Genomic DNA, 21,523 nt, shown 5'->3' on the forward strand with positions numbered 1-21,523 from the left:
ATTTTTGTAAAATTGTACTGTAAATTAAAAAAATCCTTTATCAAATTGCAGTAGTTCCTATAAGCTTCCTTCAAGGGGGTTTAATTTTGAAAACCAGCACTGCTTTGGAATGTACAGGCCCACCTACTCATCGCGGCATAGCCCCCACAACCCATACTGCGGGTGACAGCCGGTATGTCCCTTCTTTGTTTTTCTTTCTTTTCTACATAATCTGCATGTTCCAATTCTTCTTCTCTAAATACAGAATGATCTCACAAATAGATCTCACACTCAGGGGACGGAAAGTGAATGATACTCTGTGGACCTAATCCAACACAGAGTTAAAGCACATCTAAATCTCTTGAAATCAAGGGCATTAAAGGATACTTAACTCGGCATCAGCTAAACTTGTACTGTACTGAACCTTTGACCACCCCATACAGCAACTGTTACCCTGCACATGCCTGATCTCATCTGATCTCGGAAGCTAAGCAGGGTCAGGCCTGGTTAGTACTTGGATGGGAGACCGCCTGGGAATACCAGGTGCTGTAGGCTTATACCATAGTCTTTCGAGACTGAAGGTTGCCAACCAACCAGATGACCACCCTAGCCAAAGTTACTGAGCAAAAACATAAGAGGTGGCAGGGACAAGGCCACAAATAGTTTCTCAGTCAGTTAAGGATACTTGCACTGTTTCTGTTCAGGACATCTGTTTCTGCATGTATGTAGAGGAAGCTGGGCATTCCCCCTTAAGGGGTGTGCCCTGCAGAGATGGCAGTGACATGTTCCCAAGGATCATGCCTCTGCCAGGGGAAAGGGGTTTTTTTCCTCCTTACCTGGTAGCAATCTTGGGGTGTGTGTGCAAGGAGCCCTGTGGACACCTACACCTGACTCCCCAAGCCTTTGATTAACTGTATAAACAATTGGAAACCACTTCCTGCACCACCACCACCACCACCACCACCACCACCCCACCAAGGCTGACACTGCTGCCCGGTATGGAGGAAAAAACCCTTTTCCCCTTAGAGGCACGATCCTCGGGAACATGTCACTGCTATAGCCCTCCTCCTGTAAGCACTTAGGAGGTTCTAAACTCCCCGGGCGGAGTCTGGGAGCCACTGATGTAGAGCATCATCAGATCAGGGCATCTGTACACATATATAGCATTGCAAATGGCCCATGTCCTAAGGGCTTGCTTTAAAGTAAACCAGCTCATTTATTATTCCTAATTCCTACAGAACCCTTGTGGAATGAACAACTTCTTGAATTTCACCTCTGCTGGTAGAATAATGTAAATGCAAAAAAGAAACAGAAAACAGTTATCTTTGGAATATTGTTATACTAAGGAAATTGTTGCCTCTAAAAGAAAACTTTCAAGTACCACCAGAACTGCTTAAGAAATTTTCGTCACATGCAATTTATTATTAATACAAATGAATAAGACCAAGTTCCTTTTATTCGTGGTAACATTCATCCACATCAACACCGTCATCTGAAACGTTCATGGCAACAGTAATACTCACCACTTTCACCACCATCATTTTCCCCAGACTAAAAATAGTCATTTCTCATGTGATTTGAAAAGCAAATCAAAAACAGTGCAATAGGTTTTTTCCCCATGGCATTGTTATTAAATCCCTATTCATTTAATTACACATTTGTTAAAATCACACTTGTTTCGTAACAAATGCTGGTTGTTTTCGTTAGTCTCATTTCTTCTTGTAAGGGCAGTCTGAAGTACTGTGTGCTAAAGTGGCAAGTTTGCTTTCCTTTTTTTTAACCTAAGTTAAAGGACCAAGGGCCCAATTCTAGCCAACTTTATAGAGCTGATGCAACCATACCAAGGGGGTGTGTGCTTTATTCTATGGTGGAAGGGCAGTCACAGAGGCCTCCTCAAGGCAAGGGAATATTTGTTTTCTTACCTCTGGCTGCATCAGCACTGGAAAGTTGGATAGGATTGTACCCCAACAAAGCTCCTTTCAGTGGTTGCCTCCCAGCCATGATCCAATTTTTCCTTCCAATCCCATGGATGGTTTCAGGACATTGTGGGAGGGGAAATGGGTGGTCAATACAAAAACCATGACAACCTCTACTTGTGGCTGTTCTATTACCCCCACAGTGTCCTAGAACAACTTGTCTGGTATATTCTGGAAGGACAACAGGCACCAGAAAGAGCTCTGTCACTTTTTAAACAATTTCAATGATTAAAACAATAAACAGTTAGCCCAGAGCTTTGTAATGCTACAGTTAAGCTGCCCTCATTAAAAAAAAAAAAAGGAGAATTAGCTCTCTTTTTCTATTTTTTAACAAGCTTTTTAATGGTGGAGCTGATTTTTTTAATAATAAAAACATAGGGAATGTAAATAAATCAAATACAGAGGTTTAACTGTAGAGAGGCACCTGCCACGAGCTCTGTACCAAAGGGGGGACACATGATTGCCCCTCAGGCTCTGTCCTAGTTACAGAGGAGGTGCTGGCGGCTTTATGACCCCATTCCTTCTCCTGTGGAGGCTCCCCTTCAGAGGAGAGGGAATAGGGGCATGAAGCAGCCTCAGCCAGCACTCCCTCCTCTGGGGAGAACCTGGAAGTGACTGCCTTGTACTGCAAGTGGTGCAAGGCATTCACTTCTGGGTTTTCCCCAGAGGAGAAGGTACTGGTGGCTTCGTGCCCCCATTCCTTGTCCTGTAGGGACAGGAGAAGGAAAGGGGGAAAAGTTCCACTGGAGAAGGAACTGGGTGTGTAAAGACCCAGAAATTTATCTTACTGCCATTTATTGCAAGGACTGCATGTATGGAAAATTCTACAGGACTAAGCAAATCAAAAGCAAAATAATACTGATGTTTCTCGTCTCACCTTGCAAGATACTCTGCACAATTGTTTCGGTATGCTCAGCCAGCAGATCTGCCTTGCTAATTGCTGCAAGGGAGAGATAACTCGACATGTTCCTGCATAGTTCTTTGTTACCCCTCTGAAGAAATTTCACTGCTACTGGGACAGCCAATGCCATAATGGGAGGACGATTATAATTCTGTTGGATAAAACAACGGCACCAAAAAATTAAAAAAAGGGGAAGAAAATGAAATGTTGTTACAAATTATTGCACCAGGCTCTGGACTTGGGAAGAAATACATGACAATGTATATTGTATTCAGTCACCAAGTCACTCTTTCACATACCAATCTATCACACTGGGTTATTGTGAAGATAAAGGGGGGGGGGAGATTCTGCTGCTGTTTTTGGAGAAAAGGTGAAATCAGAATGTCACCAATCATAAAAATGGACCATAATGGGAGAATCATGAAAAGCGGTATATAAATACTGTTAATAATAATCATGTGCTGGTAACATCACCAAAGTTCAACTACAGGGAATGGAAGAAAAAGCTTACCAAGATGAACAGGGTTGAGCTAGGGCAACTACAGCCACAGGGCCTATACGGAGTGATCATGTCGAATATATAAAGAAGTCTAGCTGAATCCTGTGGAACTCCGTGCCACAGGATGTGGTGACGACATCTGGCCTGGACGCCTTTAAAAGGGGATTGGACAGGTTTCTGGAGGAAAAATCCATTACGGGTTACAAGCCATGATGTGTATGTGCAACCTCCTGATTTTAGAAATGGGCTATGTCAGAAGGCCAGATGCAAGGGAGGGCACCAGGATAGGTCTCTTGTTATCTGGTGTGCTCCCTGGGGCATTTGGTGGGCCACTGTGAGATACAGGAAGCTGGACTAGATGGGCCTATGGCCTGATCCAGTGGGGCTGTTCTTATGTTCTTAATCTCAGCTCACTTGGGCTTGTGAATCTTCCTCAGCAAAGATCTTCTGGGCTAGCTCAGGAGGTGCTCAACATTCGTGGAACCCAAGGCTTGAACATCTCCCTAAAACCAGAACATTTTGGGCTAGGCCAAGGACTGCAATGCTTTTCCCTGAAAGGCTGGATATCTTCTTCCAGTCTCTCGAGGATTCATTATGGACTGGCTGCAGCGTGGCAGACCTCCTCAGCCCTGCGTGCCGAGGCAAAGGTCCATGATGGCACCCTTTCATGGGATGTCGCCACACCTCATGTGCAAATCCAACCCCCCACTTACCTGGAGCTCACAGTGCCTCACATGACTCTAGGACATGTCAGGGAAGCCTCTGAGGATCCCTGACGCTTTAAACTGTGCTTCCGGAAAACCAGAAGCACAGTTTCTGATCCCAATGGGAGCCTTGGGGGGTTCTAAAGGTGCACAAGACTCTGCATTCGGGCATTTGCCCCATCAAATGAATTGGAGGTCCACTATTGTGGCTGTAAAATCTTTCAACTGAGGTCATGGGACTTGCAGGCTTGTTCTTTTAAGGCTCAGAGCAATTATACATCTTCTTTTGAGCATATCTGAATGTTGTCCTTTTAATATTGGCCCCACAAAAATCCCTCCTCAAAATTTGTAGGGGAGGGAGAAGTTTTCAGGGAAGTGCAGAAAACCAGGCAAAACCAGACCTAATATTACTTCTACATGAAAATGATACTACAGGGAAAGTTTCAGCTCTGCCCTAGGTTGGCCCAAAATATTTTTCCCTGCATCTCTCCAAGCAACTGAACCATACGGTTTAAGTCAACAGGCACCCAAGATCTCCTACAATGCTTCACAAAATACTGTGTGGCAACCTCAGTTGCCACTTCAGCAACATCTCACAAGCCACTATACAAAAGCAAGGAAGCAGTCTCTGAGATTGTATTTTGATTCACTCCCACTATGAAAAGTGCTGCCCCAAACAAGTGCTTGGGTTTCTTCTACAAACTGGACCAAACTCAGAAGTGCAAGCTGACCTAGCTAATGATGCCATTAAACTGTCTCTCTCTGGTTTACTGTAATGGGAATAACAGGAGAGACAGCCTAAGGAGCACCAAAATCCATGGGAGGTTTCTGATCACACATCACTGGCATGCAACTTGAATGACTGCAGTGGATTTGATGGTAATTCAAACTCTTCAATCTTTTTGTTTTGACAGAGTTATAACAACTGAAGTACAGACAATGGAAGCCTTTCTGTTTAGGAAAGACTTAGTTTTGGAAATCAACACCCATCTAAGATCCAGAATAACATTTTCATTCTTCATTGTATAAAATGTTTACTTGGAGCTGGTTCTAGAGTTCCGAAGGTGGAACAAACAGAACTGGGCATATGGACAGTTTTAATTTGCCACTGCGTTGATGTGAAAACTAAATCTAAAAGTTTTCTCTCCCTCTCCAATATCATGTTCTTGTTCCTTTTGGATAAAAACCATCAACAGTCAAAAAAAAAAGATTAATATGATGTTTAAAGCAATATGAGCCTTTAGGGTTACTTCTGAATGGCAGCCAGGGTTAGATAGCCAGAAACATTTTAGTCTGTTGAAAGTTTGCTGTCGGAAATGGCAGACTTAAGACTGGGAAAACAAAGTACAAAGGCAAAGACCTACTGTCAGAATTGGATCAGTACCAGAAGGTACATCACAGCAGAAAACATCCTTGCCTGATTGGCTGATTCTAAACCACCCTGATGGGTCAGATCCCAGACTTTTAATGTGGATACACATACAAGTCCTGGCTCAGCCTAATGCCTTGTCAGGGAAGAGGAGCAGCAGCCTCCTGACCAGTTATTCTCTGGCCTCCTTCCATGAGCTGTTTATTCCTGAGTTGTACTGCTTCTTGGCAGTTCCCAGGCCCATCTCCTTTCTTTATTTCTTTCTAGCTCTGCAACCCAATGAAGGAAAGTTCTCTTTTCCATAACTGTGGCAGTCCACTGCAAGTGCTGCTTCATACCTCCCCATAGCCTGGTAAGTGTCCTCATAGCTTCCTGGGTGATGATGGGGGGGGGGGGGACGATCCTGCAGCTGCTGTGGTCCTTCTTCCTTCTATCAGGCTCCACCTTGAAATTCCAGATGCCCTGCTCTGATGCTGTGCTGGAGATGGAGCACCTAGATATTCTAACATGGAGCTTGGCAGAAGGAGAAAGGACTATTGCAGCTACTGCTTCCCCCCCCCCACACCACCTGATATGCCCCCCACACCACCTGATATGTTACAGCAGTGATTCCCAAACTGCGAGGTACATCTCCCAAAGGGAGCCACAGGGTACTCACAGGGGAGTTGCAAGATGTCCCTAGTCACCTCTTCCCAAATGCCACCATCTTGAATTGCATGAGATCATATGAGATTCAAGATGGCAGAACCAGGGAAGGTGAGGACATGGAAGAAGGGACCGTGACACCAGTAAGTTTGGAAACCACTGAGTTACAGGGAAGTTTACTATGCGATGGGAGAGGGAAGCAGCAGTCACAAATGACAGAGTTCTCTTTTGTGAAGGAGAATTCTCTTGGGGAGAGGGGGAGATAACACATGCTTGTAAGACGGAAACCTGCATAAAGTATCTGCCCGAAGAAATCCTCCCCCCTCCCCAAAAAAACCTGGCAATAAGCCTTAATGCAATTTACAATGCAGTAAGTTTCAATGCAAAGCAAAAAATTTTTTAATGATCAAATGGATCCCTGTCCCAAAGGGGTTCACAACCAAGTTCTGAAAACCAAGTTTCCAGAACTTGAATTAAAAAAAAAAAAATAGATGAATTGTTGAGGGGCAGACAAAAATTACAAGGAAATCTGTGTTATAAGCCTGAAAAGAATTCCAGAAGTGTTGGGATTTTGCAATTTTTTTGTACAAGTTATCTAAGAAAGCTTGCAAATATCAAACAAGATTGTGCAGGTGTCTTAATGACACCTGTCTGGTGTCCCTTGAAAATTCTCAGAAGTTTCTCCTTCAGAGAAATCCTCAGATTTACTTTTTTTAAAAATTGGCATCAATCCTAAATATGTGTCCCGGGCAGTTAGGAATCAGGCTGAGGGTTGTTCAGCAATCCCTAATAAATAGCACTCCAGTTACTATAAATTTGCCTGTTTATTAAAACACTGATAATTCATATTCTCATTTCTTTCTACGATATAGAATTCCCTGCAATGCAGTCTTACCTGCAAAATGCAACTCATAATATCAGATGCAATTTTTGCATGTGGTGTGTCTTCATCTTTACCAGAAGGCTTGAGATTGTGCTCTAAGCATGACTCCCAAAGAGCAACAAGGGCTTTCCCATGCTTTTCTATGGACTCCGTCTCCCTAATGGCCGTGGTGATTCGAGTGATGCATATCTCCACAACTGCCTGGTCATTGTCGCTCGTCTGGTAGTCCTGGTTGAGACAAACAATAAGCTACATGGTAGCCACATATCATCAGAATTTGTCAGACTCACTCACCTCCAGCTATCCATAGGTTTGCTATATGGATTTTCACTTATACCATAATTAATTACCAAAATTTTTGGTAACTAAGAAATGTTTTAACTTTATGTACAATTTGACCCCAAGTAACTGAAACACACACATGTTCTTTTCCTATCTATTTATCTCCCTTTCATTGGCCTACAAATCAGTGGCCTAGCTAGAGGGGGGTGCAAAGCACTAAGTTTTGCAGGGGGCCTCACCACAGCACTCAAAGGGCCCCTCCCCTTCAGAGCCATTCTAGGCAGTGGGAGCAAAATGGAGTCATATGCCTGGAATGGCTCTGAAGGGGAGGGGCCCCTTGCATGCTGCAGTGAGGCTCCCTGCAAAACTTAGTGCTTTACACCCTCTCTAGCTATGCCACTGCTACAAATAATACCCCCCTAAGTGTAATGGAAGATCATTAGCTGGTTGATGTGGTGTTGACAGCGATTCCCATGTTTTGACAGCTGGTTGACAGCTCTGGGAAGGGCAGGGCTGGCTCCACAGCTGTAATCAATCAAGGCCCATGGAGACTCTGATGGACACCTGAGCTTCATTTGACCTTGATGGGACTTTGAATGGACATGGGCTAACAAGGTAGCTCACAGCTGAGCTGCATTTTGGATAACGGGACATGCAGGATAAAAGGCAGCTTCAGAAGGCGACCTTGAGCTAACTTGACCCAGACCAACAGGAGGTGGGGGACTACCAGGACTCTGCTGGAGAGGATACAGAGGAGGGCCTCTGCTGTAGAAGATTGGACTGGGAAGATTGAACTGTGCTTTGGACTTGGACTGGAGGCTTCAGACCTTTACCCACTAAGTTGAGTTTTGGGGAGGGGGAAGCCTCTGAACAAGAGGAATTGCAGGGAGTGTTATTGTGTTTATAGCAATAAATTTAGTTAATTGCTATAGATAAGGAGTTTTTTTGTTCATTTCTTTGCATACCATAGCTGTTCTTTCTAGAGATGAGGAGCTGTTAATTAGCCAAAAAAGTGGGTAGTGGGAGACAGACCATTTTTTGGATGGGACACTAAGCAACTTGGAATGAGGTTTGGATAGAAATGCAACTTCTAAGTATGTTAGCTCCAGTGGGCTTACTATCAATCTGAATAGATAATTCTCCACATTCTGGTATCTGGTTTTATAAACTACTATTGTGTTCCTTCTCAGTCATCTAGGGCCCAATTTCATATATCCTTCCTCAAAAGGAAATTGTACCACAGCATTCACTCCTTTCTGTACCACTACTATAATGTCCTTTTTGATTTGGGGGTGCTGAAGAACAGATACCTACAGTTTTCTGAGGCCTCCTTCAGATCTGAGTAAAAATACTTAACACTGGAAAGAGTTTGAATTTGAAAATCCTGTGAAACTATATTCTATACCAATTATGCATCACTGCTGCCCTCTAGTGGGAAGTCTGGTGCAAATTTCTATGCCTGGAGCAATGCTTTATTTAACAGTTTGCAAATATGATATAGTAGGCTGAACTTAAAGTTTGTACTATGTAGGGAAACACTTACCTTACCCCCATTGTCCACTGAAATGTAGACTAGCTGATAGCCAAATGTACTTTATTATTTAATTTGTGCAGTCTTTTTAGATAATGCTTTTTAAACCACAACTTTTTGGCATCCTTCAGTCTCGGAAGACTATGGTGTCACGCTCTGAATGGTGGTTCTAGAACAGAGTGTCCTCTCCAGTGCATGAAGCCTGGGTAAAGTAGGTATGGAGGATAGGCTGTTACCCATGCAGCAAATCCCCCCTCTCCACGTCACTGAAATGGTCCAATGGAAAGGCAGAGGCCAATACGGTTGGTTCCAGCGGCATCGCAGGAGTTGTCAGAACGTGATTGTGTTCAGTCATGAACTGCCTCAGGGACTCCGGCTCCGGATTTTGCCTCGAGGTTGACTCCTGAAGCCTTTTCCATAACTGGATGTAGCCACAAGGCAGTGGAGGTTTGGGATCAGAGTTTTCCTTCTCTCAGATGAGCTGCCTTCCCAGGCTGACGAGTCCCATCTACCCAGTGGCTGTTTAGTTGCCTCTTACGACAAGTACAGCCAAACTGAGGGCCTATTCTAATCCCCAGCCCCCAACCACAACTACAGAAATGTTTAAGAGAATGGCAAGGTACACAATAAAATATTTGAACAGCAGGATGAAATCCACTGAAACCAGCTCTGAAAACCAGCATGCAGCTGGCAGGAGAATGGTATCCTAGCTAAGTCCCATTGAATTTAGTGGAACTTACTCCCAGGTAACTATGTCTAGGATTACAGCCTGAGGGCCCAATCCTATCCAAATTTCCAGCACCGGGGTAGCCGCAATGCAAGCCCAAGGTAAGAGAACAAATGTCCCTTTACCTTGAGGAGGCCTCCAAGACCATCTTCCCAACACAAGCAGCGATGCACACCTCATAGGCACAGCAGTACCAGCACTGGAAAATTGGATAGGATTGGGCCCTCAGTCAGGTTCCCCCCCCACACACACACACTTTGTTGTCTTGCTTTGATATTTTATTATTGTTTTTGCACTTATATCCTTTTGATGTTTGCTGCCAGATCTTCTTGAGAAGAGGCAAGATCCACTTATTTTTATATAATTGAGAAGTCAGTTAAAATTAAGGTAAAATAAAATGTCTTTGGGGATTGCATAAAAGTAGCTAGTGTGAAGACTCAGTGCATATCCCTAGGGAGGAAACTTCACAGTTGCAGTACCACCACTGAAAAGGCCTTGTCCCTGGTGCTTACCAAATGAATCTACATTAAAATGTGAGCAGGGCCTAAGATGCAAATCTTAAAATCTAGGTAGGTTCATATGGGCACAAGTGGGCTTTGAGATAACTTTAAAGACAAACTGGCAGTGCAGTCATTTAGGTAGCTTCCCCAAGTTCAATAGGCACTTGTATTTTAAACCTTCTATGGCTAATTGGAATAACAATTAGCTTGAAAGTACTTGAAAGACTCATTTAGCATTTTATTATCTTCAGTAAGTTTCAAAATTGACCATTTGCAGAAAGATATACTGGCTAGCAACTACTTTTGGAACAGATATTCCTATAAACCTGTCAGCAAAATCAAGAACTTATGTTCATAAGCATCCTTTTAATATTCTATAATAGGCTTTTAATCTGCTACTGGCTGTTTTACTGCTTGTTTTGTCATTGTTTTAGGATGTTTTATAAATGATGTTCGCTGCCTTGAGAATAAAAGATTGAAAGGTGGGTATGCATATTTCACATGAATGGAGTAGCCACTGTACATTTTAGGTACATTGTACACAACATTGCAACATTGAACATATGGTCTATTAATTTCTCTCTGTAATCAAGGTCTATCACCTCCTTGGCTTTACTGTTTTCCCAAACTGTGTGTAAAGGTGAATTCTAGAGTATATAGAGTCCAGTGGTTCTCCTTTTCGAGGCTGCTGCCTGATTTATAAGTGCCAAGGTGTGTGGCTATAATGGTAATTGGGCCACAGTGCTGCTCCCTCAAGCAGCAGCTTGTTTAACCCTTGATGCACATGGCCTAATCTGCCCTGTCAGTTTCGCAAACTACCCAAAAACAGGTCACAACCCACTGGTGGGTCCGGGAGCCACAGTTTGAGAACTGCTGATTATAGATCTATGTGTCATCCCTTTAGAGATTATATTAGCAGTAGAGATTCAGAAGCATTTTTTACCCATCTGCCATGCCTACTTACAATGTCTATACAGGTTTCTACCATTGTGGACTTTTGTCATTTAGTTATTAGTGAAAACCTCCCAAATTTCTTTGCACCTCACTGACTGTTCAAAGGTCAAGGATTTTGTTTCAAACAAGCTTATAAAGAAGCAACCAAATGCATAGATGACTTCAAAAGCTGTGAATTCACTATTATCAGATAACACCTCTTGCTAATGCTGTGCATTTCTAACAATGGATGGAACTTCCTTGTCACAGTAATACTATAAATATGATAATCATCATTCCCATTTTACAGGTGGTGAACTGAGGGTGAAATGTTGTATTTACAGTGGCTTGGATCCAAACCTACTCTTTTGTGAGCAGTAAGCACAAAAGGTAGCCCTGGATTTCTCTGTTCCAACTGAAACCTGCCCCCCTCCCGGAAGATATTAGATTGTCCCAGAGGAGCCCTTAAATTCAAAACGAGCTTTAAAGAAGCAAAAGGGGATGCAGTGAGGAGGAGGAGGAGTGGAAAAGTCTTTAACAAGCAATGTTCTGCTCTTATGTCTTTGAGTCCAAACCACAGCACATTTGTGATTGTGGATACAATTTTATACTTCACTGTCAGAAAACATTCATGTTTTTTGACTGTATTATACACTTCATCTCTCTCTCTCACACACACACACACACACACACACACGCACGCACGCGGCATTAAGTGTTTTACTTACTGGAGATGAACTAATGGCTTTTATTTGCTCGAGAGCTTCTGACAGGCATCCTTCTATCTCAGAATCTTCTAAGGAGAAGAGGTCACCTGCACGTGAAAGATCCTTTTGTCCCAAAACAAGTCCAAAGAGATGGTGCATAGTTAATGCCTTCTGTTTTCAGGGGAGCAAAAAGTTTTCAGGGGAGCATGTACTTCAGGCTTGTGAAGCAGTAATCCATAATCCAGATGGCATTCTTCTTCTTCAATGTAAATGTTTTACCTATTTTAAAGGATGCTTCAGCCATAACCTAAGGAGGGGAAATAAATAAAATACATGGATGTCACTTTGTAACGTCTTCTGAACTTTAACAGAAAAGATCCTAGCTCATTCTGTCCAGAACTACTAATACTGTTTTGTGATTATCCCTCTTCAAATACTGTTTGAAAATAAGGCTTAACTACAGGTCCAGCCTTGCTATACACGGAATTTTTATACACCGATTTGACTCAACACAAATGGCCACTGCAAATGAGAAGGAATGTGCTGATCCCTAGAGAAGGGGGAAAAATGCACCCCTTTAGAATGCTTTTCTTACTGTTGTAGAGATTTTGATCTCAACATGATGAAAAGGGTCCTTTAAATTAAAAGAAAACAGTCCTTTACAATAGTTAGAGAGAGGGTAGCCAGCTGACAATCCATCAACCATTCTCTCTCCAAGCAACCCCCTCCCTTCCCCCAGAACACCTGAAAGAAAGATAATCCTTTCTAAGGGCCTGGAGAGAGTCTGTTGGATTGCCATTTTAGAGCCCAAACCTGTGGTCGGGAGTACGGCTCCGTGCCGCCAGCCACAGTCGCAAACGTGCAGCAAGGCACGTTTGCGGGGCTCATTGCCAGGCTCCTGTCAGTGCTAGCCCAGTGTTGGGCTAGCACTAGGCGGGGGCCCAGGTTCCGCGGTTCGGTGGTCTCCTGGACTGCCAGGCTGCGGAACAGGAGGCGGGGGCGGGTGAGGGGCCGAGCTCCACAGGATCCAGCGCGCTCATGGAGGGCTGTGTGCCCTACACAAGCACCTTTACTCTACCGCCGATGGTAAAGTGAGTAGCCCCATTGCGGGACTGCTTACCTTACTCAGGGGAAGGGGACGAACATCCCCTTCTCCAGAGGAGCCTCCCGCAATAGCGCGGGAGGTGCAGGATTCAGCGGCAGCTCTTTTCGGTGCTGCCAAGCCTGGGCAGCTCAGGACTGGGCATTATGGTCTGTTATACTGTTTTTATATTATGATGCATGTTGTATAGAATGTGTGGGTGAGTGTGTGGAGTGTGATTGTTGGAATTGTAGTATATATTTATGCTTATATCTCAAAGGTACTTCTGTACTGCAGCGAGTCATGGACTCTTCGCTCACAACAGGAGAGGAAACTCAACGCTTTCCACATGAGCTGCCTCCGATGCATCCTCGGGATCACCTGGCAGGACGAAGTTCCAAACAACACAGTCCTGGAACATGCTGGAATCCCTAGCATGTATGCACTGCTGAAACAGAGACGCCTGCGTTGGCTCGATCATGTTGTGAGAATGGATGATGGCCGGATCCCAAAGGATCTCCTCTATAGAGAACTCGTGCAAGGAAAGCGCCCTACAGGTAGACCACAGCTGCGATACAAGGACATCTGCAAGAGGGATCTGAAGGCCTTAGGAGTGGACCTCAACAGGTGGGAAACCCTGGCCTTTGAGCGGCCTGCTTGGAGGCAGGCTGTGCAGCATGGCCTTTCCCAGTTTGAAGAGACACTTGGCCAACAGTCTGAGGCAAAGAAGGAAGGCCCATAGCCAGGGAGACAGACCAGGGATAGACTGCACTTGCTCCCGGTGTGGAAGGGATTGTCACTCCTGAATCGGCCTTTTCAGCCACACTAGATGCTGTTCCAGAACCACCATTCAGAGCGCGATACCATAGTCTTTCGAGACTGAAGGCTGCCAACACACCATCTCAAAGGTGCATAAATTTTGTTGTGCTATAGCACAATGACAATAAAGTTACTACTACTACTTAATGACTCTATCTTAACATCACAAAGGTCAGCAAGGTTGTTTTTAAAACACCTGAGCAAAGGGACTTTGTTTTTTAAATTGATTTGCTATAGTGCAATTTTTGCCATTCACATGAGTCAGAACCCTCCCAAATAATGAGACTCAACTTATACATGCAACTTATATTCCCCTTGGTAGACCCTTGTTAATCCAGTGCAGCAAAAACAGCAAAGAATCTAACAGCTCCATAAAGACCAACAATATTAAAGGAGATAAACTACAGTCTATTTCATCATCAGATGTATCTCATTAATTAAGCCATTTCTGCCCAATGTTGCATATATGCAACAGGAACCAACTGTGTACACCTGTGGGCTGGGCATAAATGAACAGCTCCAACTTAAGCTGCACAGGCACAGCCAAGCCACAGGGCCTGTGTTGCATTCTATGCAAGTTAGGAGGTAGGTGAAAGTCACTTTGGGGTAAGGGAATATTTTCCCCCTGACCCTGATTAAGAGCCCAATCCTAAACTGCCTGGCGCTTGGGGCTGCAGTGGTGCTGAAAGTGGCTGCTGCTGCTTCCAGCATGCCCCAGGAAGCTGCCACTGCCTCCTCAGGACAAGGAGATTTTCATACCCTTTCCCTGGGTAAAGTGAGTAGCCTTGCAATGGGGCTACTCAATTCTACAACCACCTGAAGGTCTAAATAGAATAAAGAGCCTCCATGTTGGGCTACCAGCCCTACACAGAGGCTCTGGATCCAGTGAAGCAAAGCTCCAGCGGTCCTGCCTTCCTCCTGCCCTGCTCCCTCCCCTGGCACTTCTCCTCTCCATCCTCTCCCTGCCTTTCACCCCCCCCCCCCGCACAAGAACACCTCCTCCCTGCCTTCCCCCACAACCCCAAATACCTCTCTGCTGCCTGGTGGTCAAGTGGTGGAGGTCTGGTGCTCCACTGGTGCTAGCCCAGCACCGGCCAGCGCTGGGCTAGCACTGGGGCTAGGGCCCACAAACCTGCCTTAGTTGTGTGTCAGCAGTGAGCCAGTGTGTACTCCTTAGGATTTGGCCCTAAAGTCCCAGCTGTCCTTATGGGGCTTCTCAGATCCATGCCAGCTATTTAGCTTCATTTATTTCTGGCTGACCCATGAACACATAACTCTTTCTTCTTCTTCATGCACCTTTGATTCCCTGGACAAGTTCAGTGGGACTTACTCGCAAGTTAGTGTGCCTAGAACTGCAGTCTTAATTTGTTTCTATATTTGTTGCTTAAGTTATTGTGGATCTCTCAGGTGTTCTACATTTTATTGACTTTACCCCCTTGGTTTACCTTTTTTTAAAAATTTTTACAATCTATTAGGACGGAATCTTAACCAACTTTCCAGCACCAAGGTAAGGGCAATGCAACTCTGAGGTAAGGGAATAGGCATTGCCTTACCTTGAGCAGGCCTCTGTGATTGCCTCCCAACTGCAGGATGCAGCACATGCCCCATTGGCACAGCTATGCCAGTGCTGGAAAGTTGATTAGGATTGTGCACTTAGGCACTTTGGGTGTCTCCTTTGAGAAAGAAAAGTGAGATTTTTAAAAGACTAATAAAAAATAATATTTCTGGAATGGCGTGCCTTCTTTGGCTTTAGCCTGTTCCGCAGAACATCTCGCTGTACCTGTTTTCCCAGACTTTCTCCGAGGGGGCCATCAGAAATGTGTGTGAGTGGGAGTTAATTTAGCAAGAGAGTTATGTTCACATCAGTTGCATGACAGAGTTCATTCTCATTGTTTAAAGTGTAAACATACATAGCAGCTCATGGAGTACAAATTATAGAAAATGGAAAAGGCAAACTTTGAAGTCTAAAAAGAAGAAAAAAATAATAAGAAGTCATATTAACAGAACAGCCACTCTTTGGAAAGAGTCTAACAAATTGGAACTGAAATACCTGCAAAACCTATAGTATCTATCTAGATTTGAACGTGCATTGTGTTTTTTTAAAAGTAAACATCAAGAAGTTTTATATTGAGCTGGATATCTAGCTCAGTACTACCTACTCTGACTGACAGAGTAATGGGGGGAATTTTTTTCCCAGCCTTACCTGGAGATGCTGTTATGAGCCTGGAACCTTCAGCATGCAGAAGTACAAAAGCAAACATACGTTCTAACACTGAGCTACTGCCTCTCTCCACATTCCTAGCAAAACTTATTTATTTTTCTATTTTTAGCTCCAAAGCAGCTAATGCCCCAAAGAGCACAAACAATGTGTCAAACACATAAGGAATGGGGAGGGGGAAACAAGTTTATTAAATATCTTTCCACTTCTCACAAGACAACTAGTAGGTCAATAGTATCGCTTATCAGAAGGAAGGCTGTCTTGACGGGATCATCCTCCCTCTGAAAGTGCAAGGGTACAGGCTATGGCAGTGATTTTCAACCTTTTTTGTCTCATAGCACACTGATAAGGTACTAAAATAGTCAAGGCACATCACTGGTTTTTGGACCATTGACAAGGCACACCGCACCGACAGCAGGGGCTCGCATTCCCTAGTGGCCCTATTAACAAATGATCCTCCCCCAAACTCCTGTGGCACACCTGCAGACCATCCGCAGCACACCAGTGTGCCATGGCACAGTGGTTGCAAATGGCTGGCCTAGGGGCTTTCCTGGATCCTCTCTTTCTCTTAGAGGGAAAGGTGGCAGTTGTGGCCAGGAGCAACTTTGACTTGCTTTGGCTAGTACCCTGTGGAGGGTCTGTGAAGCAAGTGAGGAACATTTTGAACAATTGCAGACAACTTACAGACTCACAGCTTTGTTTACACTTGTTGGAGCTCTGTTGTAGAGTCCTCTAAGCATGTTTGTTAACTCCAAACCCAGAAGTTTCTCTTAAAACGACAGTGAACAGTATAAAGAGTTGACGAGCAGCAATGGTAGCAGGGTATTCTGCTGAGGTAAGCTGTTCATGATGCTTTAAATTGGTGCTGCATTTGTTCTGAAACATTTTTTAAAGCGCAACTGCTTTTCTGCAGTTTCAAACCTGAATTTTTCTTTTTAGCAGTTCAATTCTATGCTCAGTTCTGTGGTTTGGAGGGAGGAATGGCACAACATACTACATAAGCACTATGTTAATGTCTTCAAAAAACAGTGACATGGCTCAGGTTCTTTCCCATCTTTCAATCAGGCTCCAGGGCAAGCTGCAGTTCCTCCTCACAAGCATCTTCCCCAAGTTTTACTCCCGACTTATCTGAGGGTTATGGGACATTCCATGGTTTGGGGCTGAAAACCTGCCGCTGCTTTATCTGTGAGATTGCCTTCTAAGGCAAGTATCTAACGGTACTTTAGGACCAATTATACTTTGCCCTTCTTGAGAGATGCATGCAAAACCTCTTCAGGCCTAGACTTCTCCCCTCTGGCAGCTTGCATCAGCTATGATGGGTGACAGTCAAAAGCTCAGGTGGAGCTCCCAAGAGTTTTGTCCACGTCCTCAGAGTTCATATTATTAGTATTCCTTTTCAGCCACACTAGACGCTGTTCCAGAACCACCTTTCAGAGCGCGATACCATAGTCTTTCGAGACTGAAGGTTGCCAACTAACTATTTATATACTGCTTTTCAACAAAAAGTTCATAAAACTGTTTACTGAGAAAATCAAACCAATGGCTCCCTGTCCCAGAAGGGCTCACAATCTCAAAAGATACAGAACACTACCAAGAGGCAGCCACGAGAAAAGACACTGCTGGGATGAGCTGGGCCACTTCTCCTACTAAACAGAAGAGGAGCACCCACTTGAAAAAGTGCCACTTACCCAGTTTGCAGTGGTTAAGCTGAAAAACATCTAATACAATTGGATAAGTCAGTGTTTGGGGCACCTCTCTCAGTATGGAGGGGAAAAACCTGGAATGCACATTAGAATGGGTACAAGTGGTTTTACTCACAAACCAGGACACAGGTTGTGACTTGCTGTCTTTTGTGCTCCCTGAAGCATTTGGTGGGCCACTGTGAGATACAGGAAGCTGGACTAGGTGGGCCTTTGGCCTGATCCCACGGGACTCTTCTTATGATCTTAGCTGAGTAAAGTATCCTGACTTTACCAGAGGTCACTGGTTGGTGGCAGAAACAGGGGACCAGGGAGTAGAAGTGCATGCATAATACCCAGAGAGTGGACAGCAACATTCTGTGGGTATACAGATCGCTGAGATCATTAGCCCACACTGAGTACTTCCAGCCACTGAGTCTGCATTATGTAGCCCCAATCAAATCCTTCCTATGTGGTGATTTAGCAATGCCTTCCACGAAGGACAGAAACCCGATAACAGCGTTCAGCAGTCCAGTCCTCCTACCCCCCAATACTTTGTATCACTGATATTTGTGACCTGTGCAGTGACAGAAACTAGACATGCAGCAAACATACACCCTTCTGTGAATGCTAGAGATAGCATAGCAAGGTCTGAGCAATCTGCAACATTATTTTGTTTAATGTCAAGGGTAGCCATGTCGGCCAGGGGCATCTGGGTTCAGTTGACTCTGAGCAATCTGCTATGAAGCCATTTTAAATGTGATAACAGGTATTTTTTAAAAAAAGCAGACTTTACCTTTTAGAAGTTGGAAACAAATGTGTTTTGAAAACTACACTTCCCCCTCCCCCCCCTGCTTCCTACATGAAATAGTAACAGATGGCATGCCATCAGGCTTCCTAAACAATTGGATAGCAGCTGTGTGCAATTAGAATTAGAGACAAATGTAACTTTTTGCAAAAAGGGTTCCACTCCGAACAAAGGTAACAGTTCACATGGCATGGCAAGGCCCTCACGTCTTAGGAGGAAGGGTCTAGTCACCTAACATTGCTTCATGCTAACAGTCTTTCTGTGGGAGAGCAGTATTGCTGCGACCCTGGGACCACATGTGTGGGGCCACTGCGGGGCAAGCTCACAGACACAATGTACAAGGTAATAAGAAGAGTCAAAGATACACAGGCATCGTGAGCCAACATGAGTTCAGTATATCTCAGAACTCATGCCGGTCTGTGATCCCACTGTGCACTGAACCCCTTGCAATACTAATTTCTACATCTCGCTTTGCAGTGTGAATCATAGGCAGCAGGGGTGGCCTCAGGGACCTAACACGTCTGGCACTGGATGAAGGTTCATGCCCACAGGCTGACCCCTGAACCCCAAGTACCATTTGGCCTGGTGGGGCCATCAGGGGAGGGTGGGGATACTGTGGAGGTCCAGTGTAGGGTTTTGCCAAGAACACCCAGCAACCTGGGGCTGATGCTGCTAAATAAAAGCGGCCTCCAATATCCGCGGATTTGGATCCCACAGATTTCTTCATCCACAGGTCCCTGAACCCGCAGTGCGGACCAACCTGGAGCTTCCAAAGGCTACCAGCGCAGTGCTCCAGTCACATCCAGAGTCTATCTGAAGCCTGAAGAGGCCACACTCATCTGCTCATGGCCTCTGTGAGCTTCAAGAAGCCACCTAGAGGTATAAAAGGGGAACTTCCTTTTTCACCCAAAACCGGCCTGATTTTTTGCCTCTGGGCTTCATTCTGAAGCTCACAGAGGCCACAGGCAAATGCGCACGGCCTCTGTGGGCTTCAGAAAGCAGTGCTCTGGTCTCTTTTGGAGGCTTAAACGCCCCCCCCCCCCAAAATCCATGGAGGGATTCCAGAAACAGAATCCACATGGATAACATGGGCCATCCGTAATCCCATTTAGTAATTCTTGGTAGTCTGCTGCAAAACTGACCAATGAAACAGAATGTGAAGGGCAGATTCATTATCATGTTGAACCAGGGCTGGCCCAAGGCCTCCTGGCTCCTGAGGCGGCATGCTGAATGCTTCCCCCACCCCATCCCCAGCACTTTACCCAATGATGTGCCAGCCTTGACTCTGCCCAGTCTCTTATGTCCTCACTCAGCCCTCTCATCTACATTTCCTCCCTGTCACCCTCTTCCTTTACCAATCCAAGGAGTGGAAGGAACAATGGAGGCAAGGCAGCCAGAGATGAGCATGCCACACCAAACCTCTGCCTGAAGTGACTGTTTCAGTTTGCTTCATGGATGGGTCTGCCCTTTGTTGAATGACAAATTTATGAGTGTGCATACTGACAGAAGCATAAGTGACAAGGACAGACACCATAAGCAGAACAGCACATGGTACACTTGGATCTTCGACAAACAAGCAGGTCTACCATCTTGCCTACCTTTCCAATATTTGGTAGCCAGCAATCTCAGTATATTAGAGCAGGGGTGCCCAAACCCCGGCCCGGGGGCCACTTGCGGCCCTCGGGGACTCCCAATGTGGCCCTCGGGGAGCCCCCAGACTCCAATGAGACTCTGGCCCTCCAAAGACTTGCTGGTGGAACCCATGCTTGCCCAACATGAGTGCTCTCAGCATGAGGGTAACTGTTCAATCTCTTGCATGAGCTGTGAGGTGAGGGCTCCCTCCACTACTTGCTGTTTCACATTTGTGATGCAGCAGTGGCAGCAAAGGAAAGACCGGCCTTGATTTGCTCAAGGTCTTTTATAGGCCTTGAGCTATTGCAAGACCTTCATTCATTCATAGAAGTTCCATTTCTAATTTATTAATTTATGTAAATTTATTCATATTTGAAATTTAAATTAATTCTTCCCCCCCCAGCCCCCGACACAGTGTCAGAGAGATGATGTGGCCCTCCTGCCAAAAAGTTTGGACACCCTGTATTAGAGCAGTGGTTTTCAAACACTCCAGAAGTTTGAAAACTGCTCTAAGTCCTTGCAGGGGCAGGGAGGAAGCAGCAGGGGGGGGGAGGAAGCAATGATGTGATCCCCAGGAAAATCACAGGTTACAAGCCACAACAACTATGAAACAACTTTATCCATAGATTTGGGACCCATGGATTTGACCCACCACGGGTCCCAAACCTGGGTTTGAGGACCCACTAAGTCTCCCAGATGCGACTGGAACCTTGTTCTAGTCATGTCTGGGAGCCTCTCTGAGACCTGCAGAGGCCATGCACAGAGCACAAAGTCTGGGTGACCCAATCCACGGATTTCATTATCCATGCATTTCTACATCCAAGGGGGTTCCGGGAATAGTACCCTCACAGATTCTGAAGCAACACCTATTCTGGTTTTAGAGATAGCCTCTCTCTGAATGCCAGATGCAAGGGATAGCCAACAGGATATGGGATATCTTGTCATCTTGAATGCTCCATGAGCCATCTGGTGGGCCACTGTGAGATACAGGAAGTAGGACTAGAAGGGCCCTTGATTTGATCCAGCATGGCTCTTCTTGTGTTCTTAAACAGCCCTATTTTTCATCCTGGTTCACATCTCTGATGGAAGGCCAGAGAAAAGAACTTCAGATTATGAGCAATGAATGAAGATTAACTAATGCATACAGATAAATTTTATCTATTCTCTGGGCCAGTTCTGTAGACTAATCACATGCATAAGCAAAAGGTCACTCTTTTGTGCCAATTTCTCTCTCCAGGTAGTGCTCCTACAATACAGGCAGGTAAATATCCAAAGCATAGCACATCATTTTCCTTCACTACTACATTTCTCCTTTGCACTACTAAAGAAAAACACACTTCTTTCAGGGCTTGTTAGAACTCCAAATGGAAAAATAAAGCTGTTACGCTTTGAACAGTCATTTCCCTGCGCAGTTCAGATACTGCGCAAATGCCAAAGCTGATTGTTTTTAACAGGATGGGCAATTTTATGTTGGTATGAATCCTGACAGCTATGCAGTATGAACAGGTCACTTCCAGTCCACAGTCCCCTATAAATGTCTTTCAGTTCTGGTACAAAATATGCTCAACCAGGCTACGCCCAAGGGTTGCACTCAGGCATCTTTCCTAGACTGTTCCCACTGAAAACATCTCACCTGAGCCATCGGTCTGA

The 21,523-nt window shown here is 44.9% G+C and overlaps 1 protein-coding gene and 1 pseudogene across 2 annotated transcripts in view; one reads left to right on the top strand and one right to left on the bottom strand.

The window, feature by feature from the left end:
- Positions 1 to 11,795, bottom strand: part of VEPH1 (ventricular zone expressed PH domain containing 1) — a 136,338-nt gene extending 124,543 nt beyond the window's left edge. For both annotated transcript variants that reach the window (XM_066622082.1, XM_066622081.1), the window contains exons 1-3: positions 11,658 to 11,795; positions 6,969 to 7,184; positions 2,833 to 3,007 (exon numbers count right to left, since the gene is read on the bottom strand). In XM_066622082.1, coding sequence (XP_066478179.1) covers positions 2,833 to 3,007; positions 6,969 to 7,184; positions 11,658 to 11,795 — 529 coding nt within the window. The remainder of the gene's footprint in view (positions 1 to 2,832; positions 3,008 to 6,968; positions 7,185 to 11,657) is intronic.
- Positions 415 to 534, top strand: LOC136646153 (5S ribosomal RNA; annotated as a pseudogene).
- Positions 11,796 to 21,523: the final 9,728 nt, after the last annotated feature.

Source organism: Tiliqua scincoides, chromosome 3, assembly GCF_035046505.1.
Source record: "Tiliqua scincoides isolate rTilSci1 chromosome 3, rTilSci1.hap2, whole genome shotgun sequence".
Taxonomy (NCBI): domain Eukaryota; kingdom Metazoa; phylum Chordata; class Lepidosauria; order Squamata; family Scincidae; genus Tiliqua; species Tiliqua scincoides.